Source organism: Saccopteryx leptura, chromosome 2, assembly GCF_036850995.1.
Source record: "Saccopteryx leptura isolate mSacLep1 chromosome 2, mSacLep1_pri_phased_curated, whole genome shotgun sequence".
Lineage (NCBI taxonomy): Eukaryota > Metazoa > Chordata > Mammalia > Chiroptera > Emballonuridae > Saccopteryx > Saccopteryx leptura.
In genome coordinates this window covers 88,372,457-88,391,231 of record NC_089504.1, presented here as the reverse complement: position 1 = coordinate 88,391,231, position 18,775 = coordinate 88,372,457, and the positions used below count along the sequence as shown (strand labels likewise).

Here is an 18,775-nt window from a genome sequence, read left to right as displayed (position 1 = left end):
TGCAACCTTGGGCAGTGATGTCATAATGTCTTAGCTAGTGAGAACCTTCTGGACAATAGGAAGGAAACTGCAGAGACACAGTACACTATTGGATAAATCACATCATCCCAATGAATTTCATATTGTTTATTTTTTTATCTGCCTTTTTTTCCTCAATGATTATTGATGTGACTTCTAATCAGGAAGGTAAGTAAGCATTTAAAGGTTACACAGACATAACAGGTAAGAAAGATGACCCATTATCTTAGAAAATTGGTATGTAGCAATTTTCTATGGGATGAAATAAAGTTTATTGTTGGAAATATGTATAATTTAGAATTTAAATCTCTGCCTCAAATTCTTTGTAAAATAATGTGGTTAGAAAAGGAATGTACTAAAAGAAATTAACATATGTCTGGTTTATGGTGTGTCATACTTTTTTTCAGAGTTTGCTATGGAATCTTTAATTGATGAAGAAAATAAAGAAATTAAAGATAATCCAGCTAAGGACAAAAATAACAATTTTAAAGATGTAAAAGAATGTAAGTCTTTAAAGTTAATAGCAATACATATACAAAAGCTGATTATGTTGGTTTGATTTTAAAACTATAACCATATAGTTTTTAAAACTATAATTGTTTGTCTTATAAATAAAAATATTTCAGTGTGTAAAATAAAATTTTTATTTTTTGAAATTTTTTCATGAGATATTATGAAGTTTAACAAGTTTCTCTTGGTAATTGTGTATAATTAACATAGGCTTCATTGTAGCATTATGGTTATTTATTCATGTGAGTAACAATTGAGTTTATTCACCATCCCTCATAGTGGCTTTCTTTCCATGTTCTTGTAAGGTCCAGCATTCTAAAAAGTGAAAAGTTTGTAAGAAACTATTAAAACTTTTTTAAAATTAACATTAAATTTAGTTATATTGGGTTCTTTATTAATATTAATCGAAGGATAAACAGAAATACATATAAACTCAAGTACTTTGAAAACTATAATCCATAAATTGTATTTTTATTTTTTCTTTGATGAATTGTTATCCCTTTCTCATATGTAAAAAAAAAAATCAACAACAACAAAAAAAGCCTTGATGCTCAGAGAGGTGAATGGCCAGGTTTCACAGCAACCAAGGAGCAGAGTCAGGGGTGGTGGCAGATCCGTCCACCACCACGCCCTCTACAATGTGCGAGACGATGCAATCGTTTCGTTTTCAGGATGTGCCTCTATTTGCATTAGCCAGACAGAAATAAATCAAGAACTTGATGATTACTTTGATTAAAGCAATAAATCTTTTTTACACGCACACACTTATAAAAAAATATAAGTGGAATCATAATAAAGAATTGTATTGTGACTGACTTTTCTTATTTAACAACACTGGAACTCTTTTCCCATTTACCTCATTGTTTTTAATGGACACATAATATTGAATAAAATGATGTTCTGTCATTTATCCACTATCTTATAAAGACATATATACATTTAGTGCATTGTACAGTCTTCTCATACATTCTTGAATATATCTCTCTTTGGATAGATATGAAGCACTATTATTACTGCATAAAGAATAAATCCTTTAAAATATTGATAGATACCACCACATTACCTTGCAAAAAGAGTCTACTAATTTGCATACCCCAAGAATGCTCCACAATCTCATCTACAATAAACAGTGTTAATTGTTTCATGAATAAGCGAGAAATTTTCATTAGTGTTTTAATTTGTACCATGATTACTTGTGAAGTTGAGTAATTTTCTCCTGTATTTATTGGGCATTTAATTTCTACTTTTGTGATTTGTCTGTTTTGATCTTTGGTCCATTTTTCTATTAGATTGTATTTTCATTTATTTGTAAGGGCTCTTTTTTTATTTAGTATATTGATAATTTCTTTATGGTAAAAGTAACAAGTATTTTCTCCCAGGCTGTTGTTTATCTTTAAACCTGTTTATGTATCTTAATAAAAGAGAAAATTTTAAACTTTATAAAATTATTTTTATTAATTTATAATTTCTATTTTTTATATCTTGCTTAGATAGAACTTAAGCCAATTAGATATTAAATTACTAGTTTTCTTAAGTTTTATATTTTTGTTTTTACTTCTTAGATTTTAAATCCAATTATTTTGATATATGGCATGAAAAGTATTAAAAGTTTATATAATATTTTTCAAGGAGAATTGATGAATTTCTAACAATTTCCTACTGATGTGAAACTTGCATTTAATTTTATCTAAATTCGCATATGTTTAGACAGCCATCTTTATTGGATTTATTTGACTCTGATGGAGTAGAAACACCCATTAGTTTGAATTATAACCGATCCCACTGACTACTCTTAGGAGCAGGATTCTTTTTGTGAATATGAATATAGATATGAGACCTTGATTGTTATTGAAGTATATGCTTCTCTTTTTTTTTTAACAGAGACAGAGAGAAAGTCAGAGAGAGGAATAGATAGGGACAGACAGACAGGAATGGAGAGAGATGAGAAGCATCAATCATCAGTTTTTCGTTGCGACACCTTAGTTGTTCATTGATTGCTTTCTCATATGTGCCTTGACCGTGGGCCTTCAGCAGACCTAGTAACCCCTTGCTCGAGCCAGCAACCTTGGGTCCAAGCTGGTGAGCTTTGCTCAAACCAGATGAGCCTGTGCTCAAGTTGGTGACCTCAGAGTCTCTAACCTGGGTCCTCTGCATCCCAGTCCGACGCTCTATCCACTGTGCCACCACCTACCTGGTCAGGTGAAGTATATGCTTTTTAAGCTGAACTGTTCCATAGTCCAACAAAGAATTCAAGGGCAAATAAATGCTTCTTACTTAGCTTTTTGATAAAGTCAATACAGTGATAACATTACATATCTACAAATCTACTTTGATACCTATTATACTCTAAATATATTTTTCCATAAAATCCTCAATAATTTTTTTTTTAGAAAGTCATTTAGCAAAAAGATACTAATTTAGTTTTTTTACCCCATGAATTTAATTTTGACCTGTACCCTTCCTGATGAAGAATATCTCAAATACTTTATTATTATTATTATTATTATTATTAATATTTTGCAAGAGTTGGGGGCAGAGAGAGATTGAGAAAAAAACAGAAAGGGAGAGAGATGAGAAACATCAATTCATAGTTGCATCACTTTAGTTGTTCATTGATTGTTTATCATACGTGCCTTGACCCGGGAGCTCAAGCCGAACCTGTGACCCATTTGCTCAAGCCAGCAACCACAGGATCATGTTGATGATCCCATGCTCAAGCTGGTGACCCCATGTTCAAGCTGGCAGTGAGCTCATGCTCAAGCATGTAACCTCGGGGTTTCAACCTTGACACCTCAGCATCCCAGGTAGACACTCTATCCACTGCAACACCACTAGTCAGGCTTATTATTCTGTTTTTGAAATTACTCATTGCATATTTTTTTAATAAGATGAGGAGAAATGTAAAGGAACAAAAAGTGACTTAGTTAGCAGCTGAAAACTTTTGTCTTACGTTTTTAGATGTGTTCACAACACAAAATCCAAATGGCACGGAGTCTGAAATATCTGTTAAAGCAACAACGGATTTGAACATTGCTCTAAAAAACTGTAAGTACCGAAAGGCACCATTGCAAATAAGGAAAGCCTTTAAAGCAAGATTTTAAACAGCACCAGAGAGTATTGGGTAGGAAAATGATCTTAGTGGAGCTAATGTCAGGAATCTTAGTTTCTAAATAAGGAGAGTCCTTCTCTTGATTGCACTGATAAATTCAGAAAGTGAGGAGGTTCTTATATTTCTTAGACTCATATTTTTGGTTTGCATGGAAATTAAAAATTAAACTAAACTTAGTATTTCTTAGTCCCATATTTTTGCTCCTTTTTGTTTTATACTTTCAGTATCAAACAATAGTTCCTTTTTGCACCTTTCTACCAAGTATAACTATTTGATAGATGACTGTGAAGCCATTAAAAGTCTCCAAAATACATATAACACATCTCTTACCTTAGCATATGACAGCTCACATCTATAAAACACACAAGCACAAAACAGCATACAAAGAAAAGAAGAAGAAATCAAATAGGAGAGAATGTTTCTCAATTTCAATATTAGTAAAAGACAGACTCAGTAAGCCTAATAATTAATAAAGCTACTTGACAATTATGAAACTTTTGAGCAATTTCAAACCTTGGGGCATAAATGAGACAGGGATATTTCAAGGGCATACATTGATTAGCTGACTCGTGGGAATTTTGCTTGTACAACTCAAACAAATAACCTCTTGAGTTGTTTGGAACAAGACAGTCTGTTTAAGAAAACAGACATGTACCTCAAATTCCTTTAGGACAGTGATTCTCAAACTTTTTCATCTCATGCTACACAAACTAATTACTAAAATTCTACAGCACACCAAAAATATGTTGTTTGCCAATCTGACAAAAAAAAATGGTCTAATTTTGATTCATTCATACTTGATAGGCTATTGTTGTGCCAGCTATTGTCATTTTTTTTTTAATTTGACAATCTAAGAGAAAAGAGCTTGGTGCCTCTGACTAAATAGTCAGGTATTGCATGCTTTAAAATTTCTTGCGGCAGACAGGTGTGCCTCTTGTGGTACACCTGTTGAAAATCACTGCCTTAAAAGATAGTTTATTGAGAACCCATAGAAGAGATTCCAAAACCCTAACTTATATCTCCATAATTCAGGTCCACAAAGGGTTGTCAGAGAAAGTTGGATTGGAATAAGTTGTTGCCATTTTAAACGGGGCTCTGACAGAGGGAGATGTGCTGACACAAATGGGACAATTCAAGAGGAGCAAGACTCTGAAGGAAATTGAAATCTCCAGAATAATTTTGAATAGCAATTCTGTTAGTCCCTCACATTCTGAGGGAAAGTAGCTGAAGCCAGCCAGACACTTTCTCCAAAACAGAGTAAGAAGGTTGCACAGCAGAGTTGAAGGATTTCTGACCAATTATTCTAGTCCTGCCTGAATGTATCAACTCCAGTAACATTCTCTTTTCCATCTTTTCCTGCCCCCAGGACACCTGTAATGGTGCTGCCTGTTGACTCAGTCTGAATTTATTGTGCCTCTGGGTAGAGCTCCTCCTGCAGTGGGATTGCCTGTACTGCAAGTGGAACCTCACTGAGTCCCGTTCTAAGCAAAGTTAACCAAATTCCTGCCAGTTTCATTGGGGGGAGAGGGGGGAGGAATATGGTCCTCCAGTCACAGCTGTCTCTGAATACACTCTTATAGACATACTTCCAGATGGACACATTATAGACTGAGAGATGTATCAAATCAGGCCTGAAAATCCTTGATTGGTAGCCCCAAATCTTTATACCCAAAACTCTGTTTTGAGTAGCAAACATATGCTTTATGTATGAAACTGATGCTGCCTCCCTTTTTATGTCCCTATGGTGAACAGCAACCATCCTGGACTGATAGTATCACTTCAAGGCTTATGCAAGAACAATCTGAGACCACCTGTCTAATCCAGACCTTCCTTACCCAGAGGAAGCTGTTGGCCTCATGACCCCAGATTCTCCCCTCTCTTCCCAATCATAAGCATAACTCGGGCAAAACTTTATTTTTCTTTCCCCTCCTCTAAGTTACCTCAAAAAATTGTCAACATATTTCTGGGGTTTTTTCTCCCCCTCTCTCCTTTTCTCTGTTACACTTTTTAGCTTAAAAATATGCCTAATCACAGATGTCAATATTTTCATATGCTGATAATCCATTATCCATCTTCCTAGATAAACTCGTCAACAAAACAACTACATCACCTACTGGAAAGCCCAGTGAAGACTCTTCTGGAAAAAAAACTCAAAGTATTAAAGTTAATACAATGTAGTCAGTCCTGGAGCATATTATTATAGGAGTAAAAATTTAAGTTTCACTACTCTGAGTATTTCATCAAATAACAGCATGCTTAAAGAATTTGTACTGCTACAATTTAAAGTCACTACAATCTTTTAAACTATGAAAATCTAAGGGTTAATTTCCAAATGTATTTGATAAGGGGTAGAAAGTGAGCTCTTTTTTCTTTTAATGAAATATATTAAATTTACATTTATACATATATTTATGTTAAATATAAATTTATATCTAACTTTGCTATATATGTAATATATTTATATAAAATATATTATTAATACATATATTTAAGAGATATATGTTTAAATACAAACTTATATTTAACATAAGTATATGTATAAATGTAAATACACAAATATATGTTTAAATATAAATTTATATTTATATAAATATTTAATATATGTTAATATAACTTTTGATAATTTGTATGAAATTTCTACCTGCTTGAAGAATAATCTTTTCTCTATATAGAGTCAATTATTAGTGCTTCCTAAGGTTATTTGGTGGGGGGGAGGGGAGTTGGAAGTAAGAGGTTGCAAAATCAAAATCATCATGTTGCTTTTCTGCCAAGAATATTGTTCCTTATAAAATGTCTGTGAAACCATAATAGCCCAGGATGGCTCTCCTCTAAGGTATTGAATGTGTGGTCTAACTGAGGATAATGAACCTGCCATCACATGAAACTCTCATTCTCTCCAGTTCATGCAATACAAGTATGTTTCTAATGTAATTACTCTAAATTCACCTGCATCTTTAATACTACTAAAAATAAAAACCTTATTCAGTTGTTTGATATATTTAAAATAGAAATCTGATTATCTTGGTATTGCCCTTCTTTGAGATCTTTAAACATTTACAATAAAGTTTTAATTTATTAAAAGTAAATAAAGAGAAAAATACTAAAGAATTCTCTGGAAAAAATATTCAAAATATTAAAGTTAAAATACTGTAGTCATATCTGGAGCATATCATTACAGGAGTAAAAATTTAAGTTTCACTACTTAATTGAGGTCACACTGTAACTTCTAACTAGCCATTCAAGTTTGAAATGACCTGCCCATTAAAGAACTTCTCAGTCTCATCTCTGGTCACATGCTCTATCCACAGTCTTCATTCCAGACTGCCTGCCGCCCCAAGAGCTCCCAGCCCCCTTGTGATTCTGAGCATGCTCACAGTGGAATGGCTTACCCTCACCTTGTTTGCCAGGCAGACAATACCTAGTCCTCTGTGCCTACATACAAGCATCATCTCCCTTTTGAAGAGTTTCCAGCTTTTGCAAATTGATTTTGGTCCCTCCATGCCTACCACCTGTGCATTTCCTTTAAAGTCCTCCTTATCCCACAAATATTTTTTTAATAAATTTTTATTAATGATAATGGGATGACATTAATAAATCAGGGTACATATATTCAAAGAAAACATGTCTAGGTTATTTTGTCATTAAATTATGTTGCATACCCCTCGCCCAAAGTCAGATTGTCCTCCGCCTCCCTCTATCTAGTTCTCTGTGCCCCTCCCCCTCCCCCTAAGTCTCTCCCTCCCTCCCTCCCATGTCCTCCCTCCCCCCACCCCTGGTAACCACCACACTCTTGTTTATGTCTCTTAGTCTCATTTTTATATTCCACCAATGTATGGAATCATGTAGTTCTTGTTTTTTTCTGATTTACTTATTTCACTCCGTATAATGTTATCAAGATCCCACCATTTTGCTGTAAATGATCTGATGTCATCATTTCTTATGGCTGAGTAGTATTCCATAGTGTATATGTGCCACATCTTCTTTACCCAGTCTTCTAGTGAAGGGCTTTTTGGTTGTTGCCATGTCTTGGCCACTGTGAACAGTGCTGCAATGAACATGGGGCTACATGTGTCTTTACGTATCAATGTTTCTGAGGTTTTGGGGTATATACCCAGTAGAGGGATTGCTGGGTCATAAGGTAGTTCTATTTGCAGTTTTTTGAGGAACCACCATACTTTCCTCCATAATGGTTGTAGTACTTTACAGTCCCACCAACAGTGGATGAGAGTTCCCTTTTCTCCGCAGCCTCTCCAACATTTGCTATTACCCGTCTTGTTGATAATAGCTAATCTAACAGGGGTGAGGTGGTATCTCATTGTAGTTTTGATTTGCATTTCTCTAATAACTAATGAAGCTGAGCATCTTTTCATATATCTGTTGGCCATTTGTATTTCTTCCTGGGAGAAGTGTCTGTTCATGTCCTCTTCCCATTTTTTTATTGGATTGTTTGTTTGTTTGTTGTTGAGTTTTATGAGTTCTTTGTAAATTTTGGATGTTAGGCCCTTATCTGAGCTGTTGTTTGAAAATATCATTTCCCATTTAGTTGGCTGTCTGTTTATTTTGATATCAGTTTTTCTTGCTGAGCAAAAACTTTTTGTTCTGATGTAGTCCCATTCATTTATCTTTGCCTTCACTTCTCTTGCCATTGGAGTCAAGTTCATAAAATGTTCTTTAAAACCCAGGTCCATGATTTTAGTACCTATGTCTTCTTCTATGTATTTTATTGTTTCAGGTCTTATATTTAGGTCTTTGATCCATTTTGAATTAATTTTAGTACATGGGGACAGGCTGTAGTCGAGTTTCATTCTTTTGCATGTGGCTTTCCAGTTTTCCCAACACCATTTGTTGAAGAGGCTTTCTTTTCTCCACTGTGTGTTGTTGGCCCCTTTATCAAAGATTATTTGACCATATATATGTGGTTTTATTTCTGGGCTTTCTATTCTGTTCCATTGGTCTGAGTGTCTATTTTTCTGCCAATACCATGCTGTTTTGATTATCGTGGCCCTATAATATAGTTTAAAGTCAGGTATTGTAATGCCCCCAGCTTCATTCTTTTTCCTTAGGATTGTTTTGGCTATTCGGGGTTTTTTATAGTTCCATATAAATCTGATGATTTTTTGTTCCATTTCTTTAAAAAAATCTCTTAGGAATTTTGATGGGAATTGCATTAAATTTATATATTGCTTTGGGTAATATGGTCATTTTAATTATATTTATTCTTCCTATCCAGGAACAAGGAATATTTTTCCATCTCATTGTGTCTTTTTCTATTTCTCTTAATAATGCCTTGTAGTTTTCGTTATATAGGTCCTTTACATTCTTTGTTATGTTTATTCCTAGGTATTTTATTTTTTTTGTTGCAATCGTGAAGGGGATTATTTTTTTGAGTTCGTTTTCTAATATTTCATTGTTGGCATATAGAAAGGCTATGGACTTTTGTATGTTAATTTTGTATCCTGCGACCTTACTGTATTGGTTTATTGTTTCTAATAATCTTTTTGTGGAGTCCTTCGGGTTTTCGATGTATAGGATCATATCATCAGCAAAAAGTGATACCTTTACTTCTTCTTTTCCGATATGGATGCCTTTTATTTCTTTGTCTTGTCTGATTGCTCTGGCCAGAACTTCTAGCACCACGTTAAATAAGAGTGGAGAGAGTGGACAACCCTGTCTTGTTCCAGATTTAAGGTAGAAAGTCCTCAGTTTTATGCCGTTTAATATGATGTTGGCTGATGGTTTATCATATATGGCCTTTATCATGTTGAGATATTTTCCTTCTATCCCCATTTTGTTGAGAGTCTTAAACATAAAATTGTGTTGTATTTTATCAGAAGCCTTTTCTGCATCTATTGATAAAATCATGTGGTTTTTGTTCTTTGTTTTGTTGATATGGTGTATTACGTTAACCGTTTTGCGTATGTTGAACCATCCTTGAGATTCTGGGATGAATCCCACTTGATCATGATGTATTATTTTTTTAATATGTTGTTGTATTCGGTTTGCTAGTATTTTGTTTAGTATTTTAGCATCTGTATTCATTAGAGATATTGGTCTGTAGTTTTCTTTCTTTGTGCCATCCTTGCCAGGTTTTGGTGTGAGGGTTATGTTGTCCTCATAAAATGTGTTTGGAAGTATTGCTTCTTCTTCAATTTTTTGGAAGACTTTGAGTAGAATAGGAACCAAGTCTTCTTTGAATGTTTGATAGAATTCACTAGTATAACCGTCTGAGCCTGGACTTTTATTTTTGGGGAGGTTTTTAATAGTTTTTTCTATTTCCTCCCTGCTGATTGGTCTGTTTAGGCTTTCCGCTTCTTCATGACTCAGTCTAGGAAGGTTGTATTGTTCTAGGAATTTATCCATTTCTTCTAGATTGTTGTATTTGGTGGCATATAATTTTTCATAGTATTCTACAATAATTCTTTGTATATCTATGATGTCTGTGGTGATCTCTCCTCTTTCATTTTGGATTTTATTTATTTGAGTCCTGTGCCTTTTTTCCTTGGTGAGTCTTGCCAAGGGTTTGTCAATTTTGTTGATCTTTTCAAAGAACCAGCTTCTTGTTTTATTGATTTTTTCTATAGTTTTTCTGTTCTCTATTTCATTTATTTCTGCTCTGATTTTTATTATCTCCTTTCTTCGGCTGGTTTTGGGTTGTTTTTGTTCTTCTTTTTCTAGTTCCTTAAGGTGTGAAGTTAAGTGGTTTACTTCGGCTCTCTCTTGTTTGTTCTTATAGGCCTGAAGTGATATGAACTTTCCTCTTATTACTGCTTTTGCTGCATCCCAGAGATTCTGATATGTCGTATTTTCATTTTCATTTGTCTGTATATATCTTTTGATCTCTGCGCTTATTTCTTCTTTGACCCATTCATTTTTTAGAAGTATGTTGTTTAGTTTCCACATTTTTGTGGGTTTTTCCCCCTCTTTTTTGCAGTTGAATTCTAGGTTCAAGGCTTTATGATCAGAAAATATGCTTGGTACAATTTCAATTTTTCTAAATTTGCTGATATTGTCTTTGTGGCCCAACATATGGTCAATTCTTGAGAATGTCCCATGTACACTAGAGAAAAATGTATACTCTGTCGCTTTGGGATGAAGTATCCTGTAGATGTCTATCATATCCAGGTGTTCTAGTATTTCGTTTAAGGCCACTATATCTTTATTGATTCTCTGTTTGGATGACCGATCTAGAGCCATCAGTGGTGTATTGAGGTCTCCAAGTATGATTGTATTTTTGTTAGTTTTTGTTTTAAGGTCAATAAGTAGCTGTCTTATATATTTTGGTGCTCCTTGGTTTGGTGCATATATATTAAGGATTGTTATGTCTTCTTGATTCAAATTCCCCTTAATCATTATGAAATGACCATTTTTGTCTCTGAGTACTTTTTCTGTCTTGTAGTCAACATTATTAGATATGAGTATTGCTACACCTGCTTTTTTTTGGGTGTTGTTTGCTTGGAGTATTGTTTTCCAGCCTTTCACTTTGAATTTGTTTTTATCCTTGTTGCTTAGATGTGTTTCTTGTAGGCAGCATATAGTTGGATTTTCTTTTTTAATTCATTCTGCTACTCTGTGTCTTTTTATTGGTAAGTTTAATCCATTTACATTTAGTGTAATTATTGACACTTGTGGGTTCCCTACTGCCATTTTATAAATTGCTTTCTGTTGGTTTTGTATCTTGTTTGACTCTTCTCTTTTGTTTTTCTATCATTTGTTTTTGTTTGTTTGTGTTCCATACTTCTTTCCTCTGTTGCTACCTTTTTTAAGTCAAGTGTTTTTGTGGTGGTTTTTTCAAGGGTGGTTACCATTAAGTAATGAAAAGGGCACCTACCATATTCATTGTAGTACCCTATATTATGAGTATTTCTGCACTTCATTGTCCTTTGCTACTGTTAATCTCCATCCTCTCCCCCCTTTTTTTCCTTTGTTGTCACAGTTTAAGTTTGGTTTCATTGTGTTCTTGGTGGAGCTGTTACTTGTGGTGTTGTTTTCTTTTGTTCTTTGAATCTGGTTGGAAAACCCCCTTTAGTATTTCCTGGAGTGGGGGCTTTCTGCTGATAAATTCTCTCATCTTTTCTGTATTTGTGAATGTTTTTATATCTCCTTCGTACTTGAAGGATAGCTTTGATGAGTATAGTATTCTTGGCTGAAAGTTCCTCTCTTTCAGGGCTTTAAATATTGGGGTCCACTCTCTTCTAGCTTGTAGGGTTTCTGCTGAGAAATCTGATGATAATCTAATAGGCCTTCCTTTATATGTTGTACTCTTCTTTTCCCTGGCTGCCTTGAGAATTTTTTCTTTGTCATTGGTTTGTGTCATCTTTATTATGATGTGCCTTGGAGTGGGTTTGTTGGGGTTAAGAAAACTTGGTGTTCTGTTTGCTTCTTGAATTTGAGGTTTTTGTTCTTTCCACAGGCTTGGGAAGTTCTCATCTATTATTTGTTTGAGTATATTCTCCATTCCATTTTCTTTCTCTTCTCCCTCTGATATACCTATTATTCTTATGTTATTCTTTCTGATGGAGTCAGACAATTCCTGTAGGGCTTTCTCATTTTTTATTATTTTTGAGTCTCTTTCTTCTTCTCTCTGTTGTGCCTCAAGTTGTTTGTCTTCTATTTCACTAATCCTATCTTCTATCTGGGCTGTTCTGTTAGCTAAGCTTGTTACCTCGTTTTTCAGCTCGTGAATTGAGTTTTTCATTTCTGTTTGATTTGTTTTTATAGTTTCAATTTCCTTGGTAATATATTCTTTGTGTTCATTGAGTTGTTTTCTGATCTCCCTAAATTGCCTTTCTGTGTTTTCTTGTATATCTCTGAGTATTTTTAAGATTTCTATTTTAAATTCTCTGTCATTTAGCTCCAAGGCTTCCAATATGTTAAGTCTTTTCTCCATAGATTTTTCCACATCTATTTCTGTTACCTCTCTTTCTTTTGTATCCATAATATTCAATTTCCTCTTTCTTATTGGCATCTGAGGGTGGTCTTGTTGATAGTACACAGGCTCACTCCCTCCGCGGCTTGAATGAACGTCCCTGCGGTAGTTAGCTTCCTCCACACCCTCGTCTCTCAGATTCAAGTGATAACAGTCCTTTCACTTTCAGTTTGTGTGGAACTCCGGAATGCTCCGAGGATAAATTTTTCTGTTTCTAGTTGATAAATTTGTTGTGATTTTGGAGAGATCTGTCGGACGCGCTGCTCACGGCGCCATTTCCATCCCACAAATATTTAATAGTGATTCTTGTCCATTTTCAAAATTGTGCTCCTTGAGCATTAAGACCATCCTATGACTAAACTAACAAACCAATAAATGAATATTCTATCACAAACTTACTAAAACCAAATTATCTTATTCTGTCATCCTGTTCTATTTTATTTTTTAAACAGGAACCCATGGTCCAAATGAGCCTGCATTTTGGACAGGATTAGCTAAAGGTAAACTCATAGTAGTTAGGTAACTGGGAAAATGTTTTATTGTTCTAGAGTCTCTTGTAAGAAAGCTGACATCAGTGTAAATAGTTCTAATATTAAAAATTAATGTCAACATTTTATTGCCATATCACATGTAATAGCAAATGCAAAACACACCCAGAAGGCTGATCAAGTGTTTCACATTTACTAATTATTCCCCGGCCAAAGTTTTATGCTCCTACACATGTTGCAATCAATTTACTTATGATTAAAAATTTTAAATAAGGCCCGGCCCTTGCCCAGTACAGTCCCTCTTTGTGTTAGGAGCAGTATACACATAGGCACATGGAGACGCATGAATAAATGCAAAGCATGTATCAAAATATATATATTTATAAAGTTAATGTATATATCATAAATGCATAAACATGTATTATAAATATAACATACACATCACATGTTTATGCATGTATAAATGTTATGTAAATACCAAAGATATATGCACATGTAAATGTAATATCACATACATAGATGCATGCATTATAAATATAAAATATATATTATAGTCAGCCAATCTTCATTATTTGCATATTCTGTGTTTGAAAATGTTCTAACATCTAAGATTTATTTGTAACGCCCCTAATGATACCTGAAGCATTTCCTAGTCATGTGCAGACATGCTCAGAGCAGCAAAAAAGGTTAACTGCCTCTTGTTTATGTTCCCAGCTGAGGTAAAGAAAGGCAACATCTGCCTCCTTTTCCCAGCTATCATACTGCAAATAAAGTGTTGTTTTTGTGGTCTATTTAGTGCTATGTGTATTTTGTGTCTTCTGTTGGTGATTTTGCTATTTAAAATGGCCCCTAAGTATAACATTAAAGTGCTGGTTGTGCAAGACAGCTGTAATGTATCTTACAGAGAAAATGTGTGTTCAATAAGCTTTGTTAGGTGGGAGTTACAGTGCTGTTGGCTGTAATTTCAATTTAATGAATCAGCAATATACACTAAAATAAAGTATCTTTAAACATAAACACACATAACACAAGCTTTTGAATTGACTGGTTGATGAAAATGTTGTGACCTCCCAGGAACCTAAGCCTGCATTTCCCCTAGGATTATAAAAATAACTGCCATGAGTAATAAGAATTAACTGTATATATCACACACACGCACACACACACACAATTTTAATAAGTGAATTTTGTTTACCATAACACCAATTTATTGTTTTAACAGCTTTAAATACAACATGGGAGAATGCAGACGCAAGAGATCAATTATTTCAACCAATTCCAAGTAAGAATAAAATACCTCAATTAAATGAATACACAAACACTTGCACACATATTAGTATCAGTATGGTGTAAGGTTTATGTCAGAGGATAGGGTGGTGACTAACATTGTATTAGGAGGACATTTATTTAGGAAAGTTATGGTTTTTCAGCACTGTTCTCCAGTTACCATATTGCAGGTGACTATTTCCATCTTCCTGTTTTGTGACTTCTATTCCTGAAACAGATAAACCAAATGGAGGAGTAGGCAAATGAATAAAATATAGAATGCAGTTTGCTTTTTTAATTGATAGTCTTTGCTTTTAGAGTGGTTTTTTTAAGCTCACAGGAAAATTGAGCAGAAGTTAGCAGTTCTCATATATTCCTCCTGCTCAGTTTCCTGGCATTGGTGTGGTACAGTTTTTAACATTTAGGAGCCAATATTGACACATTGTTATTAACTAAAGTCCATAGTTTACATTAGGGTCTACTCTTTGTGTAATGCAAATCTCTGAGTTTTGACAAATTCAAATGTCACATGTCCATAAAGGATAGTTTCACTGCCCTAAAATCCCCTGTACTCCACCTACCCATGTCTCCCAGCTCCTGACAACCACTGACATTTTTATTGTCTCTATAGTTTTGGCCTTTCCAGCATGTCATATAGTTGAAATCATACTGCATGTAGCCTTTTCAGACTGGCTTTTTCTGCTCAGTGATATACATGTAAGATGCCTCCATAGATTTTAATAGCTTGTATGTCTTTTCAACATTTAATAGTCCATTGTATGAATGTAGCAGTTTGTTTAGCCACTCACTTATTGAAGGACTTCTTGATTGCTTGCAAGTTTTGGCAATAATGAATAAAGCTACTATAAACATCCATGTGGAGGTTTTTGTGTGGATATAAATTTTGAACTCATTTGGGTAAATAACCAAGGCTTGTGTTTGCTGGATTGTATGGTATGCCTATTTTTAGCTTTGTAAGAAACTACTGAACTGTTTTTCCAAAGTGGCTACACCATTCTGCATTCTCACCAGCAATGAATTGACAGAACTCTTGCTGCTGAATGCAGTAATTTTCACTAATGGATTAATTATAGTTTTATGAGTAAAAGAACTTCTTATTTTAATGGAAAATTTCATGACAAGTCAACATACTAATGTCCCCCAAATCTCTGCCTTGCAAAGAACCCATTGGGAAAGAATTAGCATCTGGCACTGTATCTCAGGTCTGCCACACCAGTTCTGCACTGGACTTTCTGACAAGTACAGCTTCTTGTCTTGCAGTGCTTCAAGAAAATGGAGTGAGGTGTATTTTTTATTTTTCTGAAGTGAGAAGCAGGGAGGCAGAGAAACAGATTCCTGTATGCGCCCAACCAGGATCCACCCAGCAAGCCCACTAGGGGGCAATGCTCTGCACATCTGAGGTGTTGCTCCATTGCAACTGGAGCCATGCTAGCACCTGAGGTGGAAGCCATCAAGCCATCCTCAGCACCTGAGCCAACTTTGATACAATGGAACCTTGGCTGTAGGAAGTGAAGAGAAAGAGAGAGAGAAAGAGGGAAAGGGAGAGAGAGAGAGAAAGAAGAGGAGTTAGGGTGGAGAAATAGATGGGCACTTCTCCTGTATCCCCTGTCTGGGAATCAAACCCAGAACTTTCACACACCAGACTGATGCTCTACCACTGAGCCAACCGGCCAGGGTAAGGTATCTTTGTTTAGAAGAGCTATACATATGAATTGCAAATGCTTGGCCACTTAAGAAATATTTTGTCTTTTCAGGAAATTAAATTAAGCATGATTGACTTTTTTTCACACACTGAACATATCCTAACTACATTCCAATTCTTTACAGGCATTATTACATCAGTCCTCACAACAATAAAACCCAGTGAAAACTTGTAATTAGAGTTTTCGTAATATCCAGTGGTGAGGAATTCCAAACTCTTCTTCAGTTTGGACCATCACCTTGGCAAATAAAATGTGCTATAAACACATTTCTTTACAAAAACCGTTTTAAGGAGTAGCAGAGTAATTCAGGAGTATAGCTCATTTTAACATAGTTTGTTTGATTATTCCCAAAATAATCTGCCTCAAAGTCAAGATACCAGTCTTTGACAACTATATATATTCCACTCCACTTTGACAATTACAATATGTTTTATTCAGAGAATAAGACATGGGTTTGTCATTGCTTATTACCAAAACATCAAACCTAAAAAATAATAGAAATCCTTGAAACTTTTGGGAAGATGTTGGGGGGAAGGGGAAAAAATATCAACATGGTCATTTAAAATCACCATTAAATGTCTATTAAGTCAGACATATATTTTAAAAATATAAAAACATTGACAGTAAAGATATATTTTCATTAACAGATTTAGTAAAAAGACTTTTGACATCTTTGGATCCAGACATGATTTTTATTCAATAACTTATTTTAGAAAGTTAAATAAGTTTCTTTTTTTATATACCATCAAGTACACTAGGATTGATCTCAGTAATAACATGGCAAATTCAGTTCTTAAGTCTCATGGAGAAAGCATCTGGTACACTATCAGCTTACAGTAAAAATCAAAGCATGCACCAATAGTAGAATTGCATCTTTTTCTTTTGAAGGCTATATATAATTTCACATTTTTAATAGTAATCTTTTTAGAGTTTTAAACTGGTTTTTATTAGTCAGAGAGAAAGTCTGCTATATATTCACATTTTAGTATCAGCTTGAAACCAGACTTTGCCACTTACTAACTCTGAGCCATGGGCAAATTCATAAACTTCCTTAATCCTGTAAAATGCAGCTCGGGACAGCTTCCCCAGGATTGCTGTGAAGGTTAAATGAACCAACCAAGATGAGAGCACTTAGCCACACGGGGTCGCCGATAACCTTCTTTGCCTGAGAATAGGGGAGTGAGCAGTGACTACTCCTGAGGGTAGAAGGCCTTTCTGCAGCGGCTTTGCACTCCTTTCTACCCCAGAAAAACATACTGAACACAAATACTCTTTTCCATTGCATTTTCTTTCTTTTCTCTCAGACTCTGATTTGAATGCTACAAATGAAGACAAAGTGGCAGGGGTATGGGACGATGCCAAGTTAAAATCAATGCTGGGCATCTCATTGGCAACCCTCTTCCTTTTCGCCATCCTCATGGCAGTATCTAGTGCCCTGCTGTACAAACTGAAGACGAAGTAAGTCCTCAGACCTCTGGAATCTCTATAACATGCATGATGTGAAGCTCTCACCCACCTCTCTAGTAGATTGTCAGGAAAATGTGACTCACAAATTTATTGAGACAGAATTCAGTTGGTACTATTTTTCCTATTCAGAAAGAAGCCTGGGCTATCTCTCAGGAGATATTCTACTGAAACATTTTCCCAATATTTTAAATAATTGTCTGAAAATAGATATCATCCTAATCAACTGGAAAGTAGACAGAGAATCTGGATATGCATCCTTTTTTGATAGCCTTGGAACAAAAGGGCTGTGAACTCTTCTGAGTAGCACATCTGCTTAGGGTTTATCAGTTTTCATTCATTTACACAGCATTTTGCCAAGTTACCTTTACACTAGACAGAATTCAGACATTGTTTTAATTTTTGTGATGCCTTTTGAACTGCACTGCAAACATACACAATTTAAAACAACTCTTGATATATGTTTTCTTTTTTCAGTTATACAAAGAACTATGAGACACAATACTCCATCAACCCAGAGTTGGCATCCCTGTCTTATTTTCATCCAGCGGAAGGCGTATCAGACACATCTTTTTCTAAGAGTGCTGACAGCAACACATTTTTGGGTGGCGCTTCTTCAGAACAGAGAAGAACAGACATAAAGTCAAAATCTAGAATGATGGACATAATTTCCACAGCCTCAGATGATTACATGAGTGAGGAGTTTCCCGCTGATGAATAGACAACTTTAATTATTTTTGTCATAGAAAAATATATTTTTCTTTTTGACTCACATTAACATCATGACTTGGAAACTCTGCTGAGACATTTACATTTTTCTAGTGTCTTAGAAAGAAGACAGTCAATAAAAATTCTCTCAGCTATAAAAAATTATTTAATGGAAAAATTGAAAGGGAATAATTTAAGGGGTGGAAAACTCAATTAAAAGTAATCCTAGAGAGTGACTTATGAAAATTATTCACTCTAGATTGTTTCACTTTTAAATTAGGAAAAATATTTATTTACCTAACCTGAGGGCATTTTGAGGACTTGCATGACAATGCCCCCTTCCCATCACCAAAGCAAAAAGAATACACCTGTTTAGTTTTACTGTTAAAAGAGTTGTACCATATCAAGAGATGAAACTAAATTAATACTGAAGCCTCCTAGCATTCTTGAATTGTATCACAGTCAATATGAAAAAAAAAGATTTTTTTCCCCATTTCTAAAGTATCCATAACGTTTGAGACATGGTATCCCAGAAGAAAAGAAAGGAAAAGGGGGTCCTCGG

The 18,775-nt window shown here is 34.8% G+C and overlaps 1 protein-coding gene across 1 annotated transcript; it reads left to right on the top strand.

The window, feature by feature from the left end:
* The first annotated feature begins 155 nt into the window (after positions 1–155).
* EQTN (equatorin) lies at positions 156–18,226 on the top strand. The gene is given in 7 exon segments (XM_066363105.1): positions 156–186; positions 426–521; positions 3,487–3,573; positions 13,016–13,063; positions 14,274–14,333; positions 17,346–17,499; positions 17,983–18,226. Coding segments are annotated over 7 exon segments (720 nt in total).
* Positions 18,227–18,775: the final 549 nt, after the last annotated feature.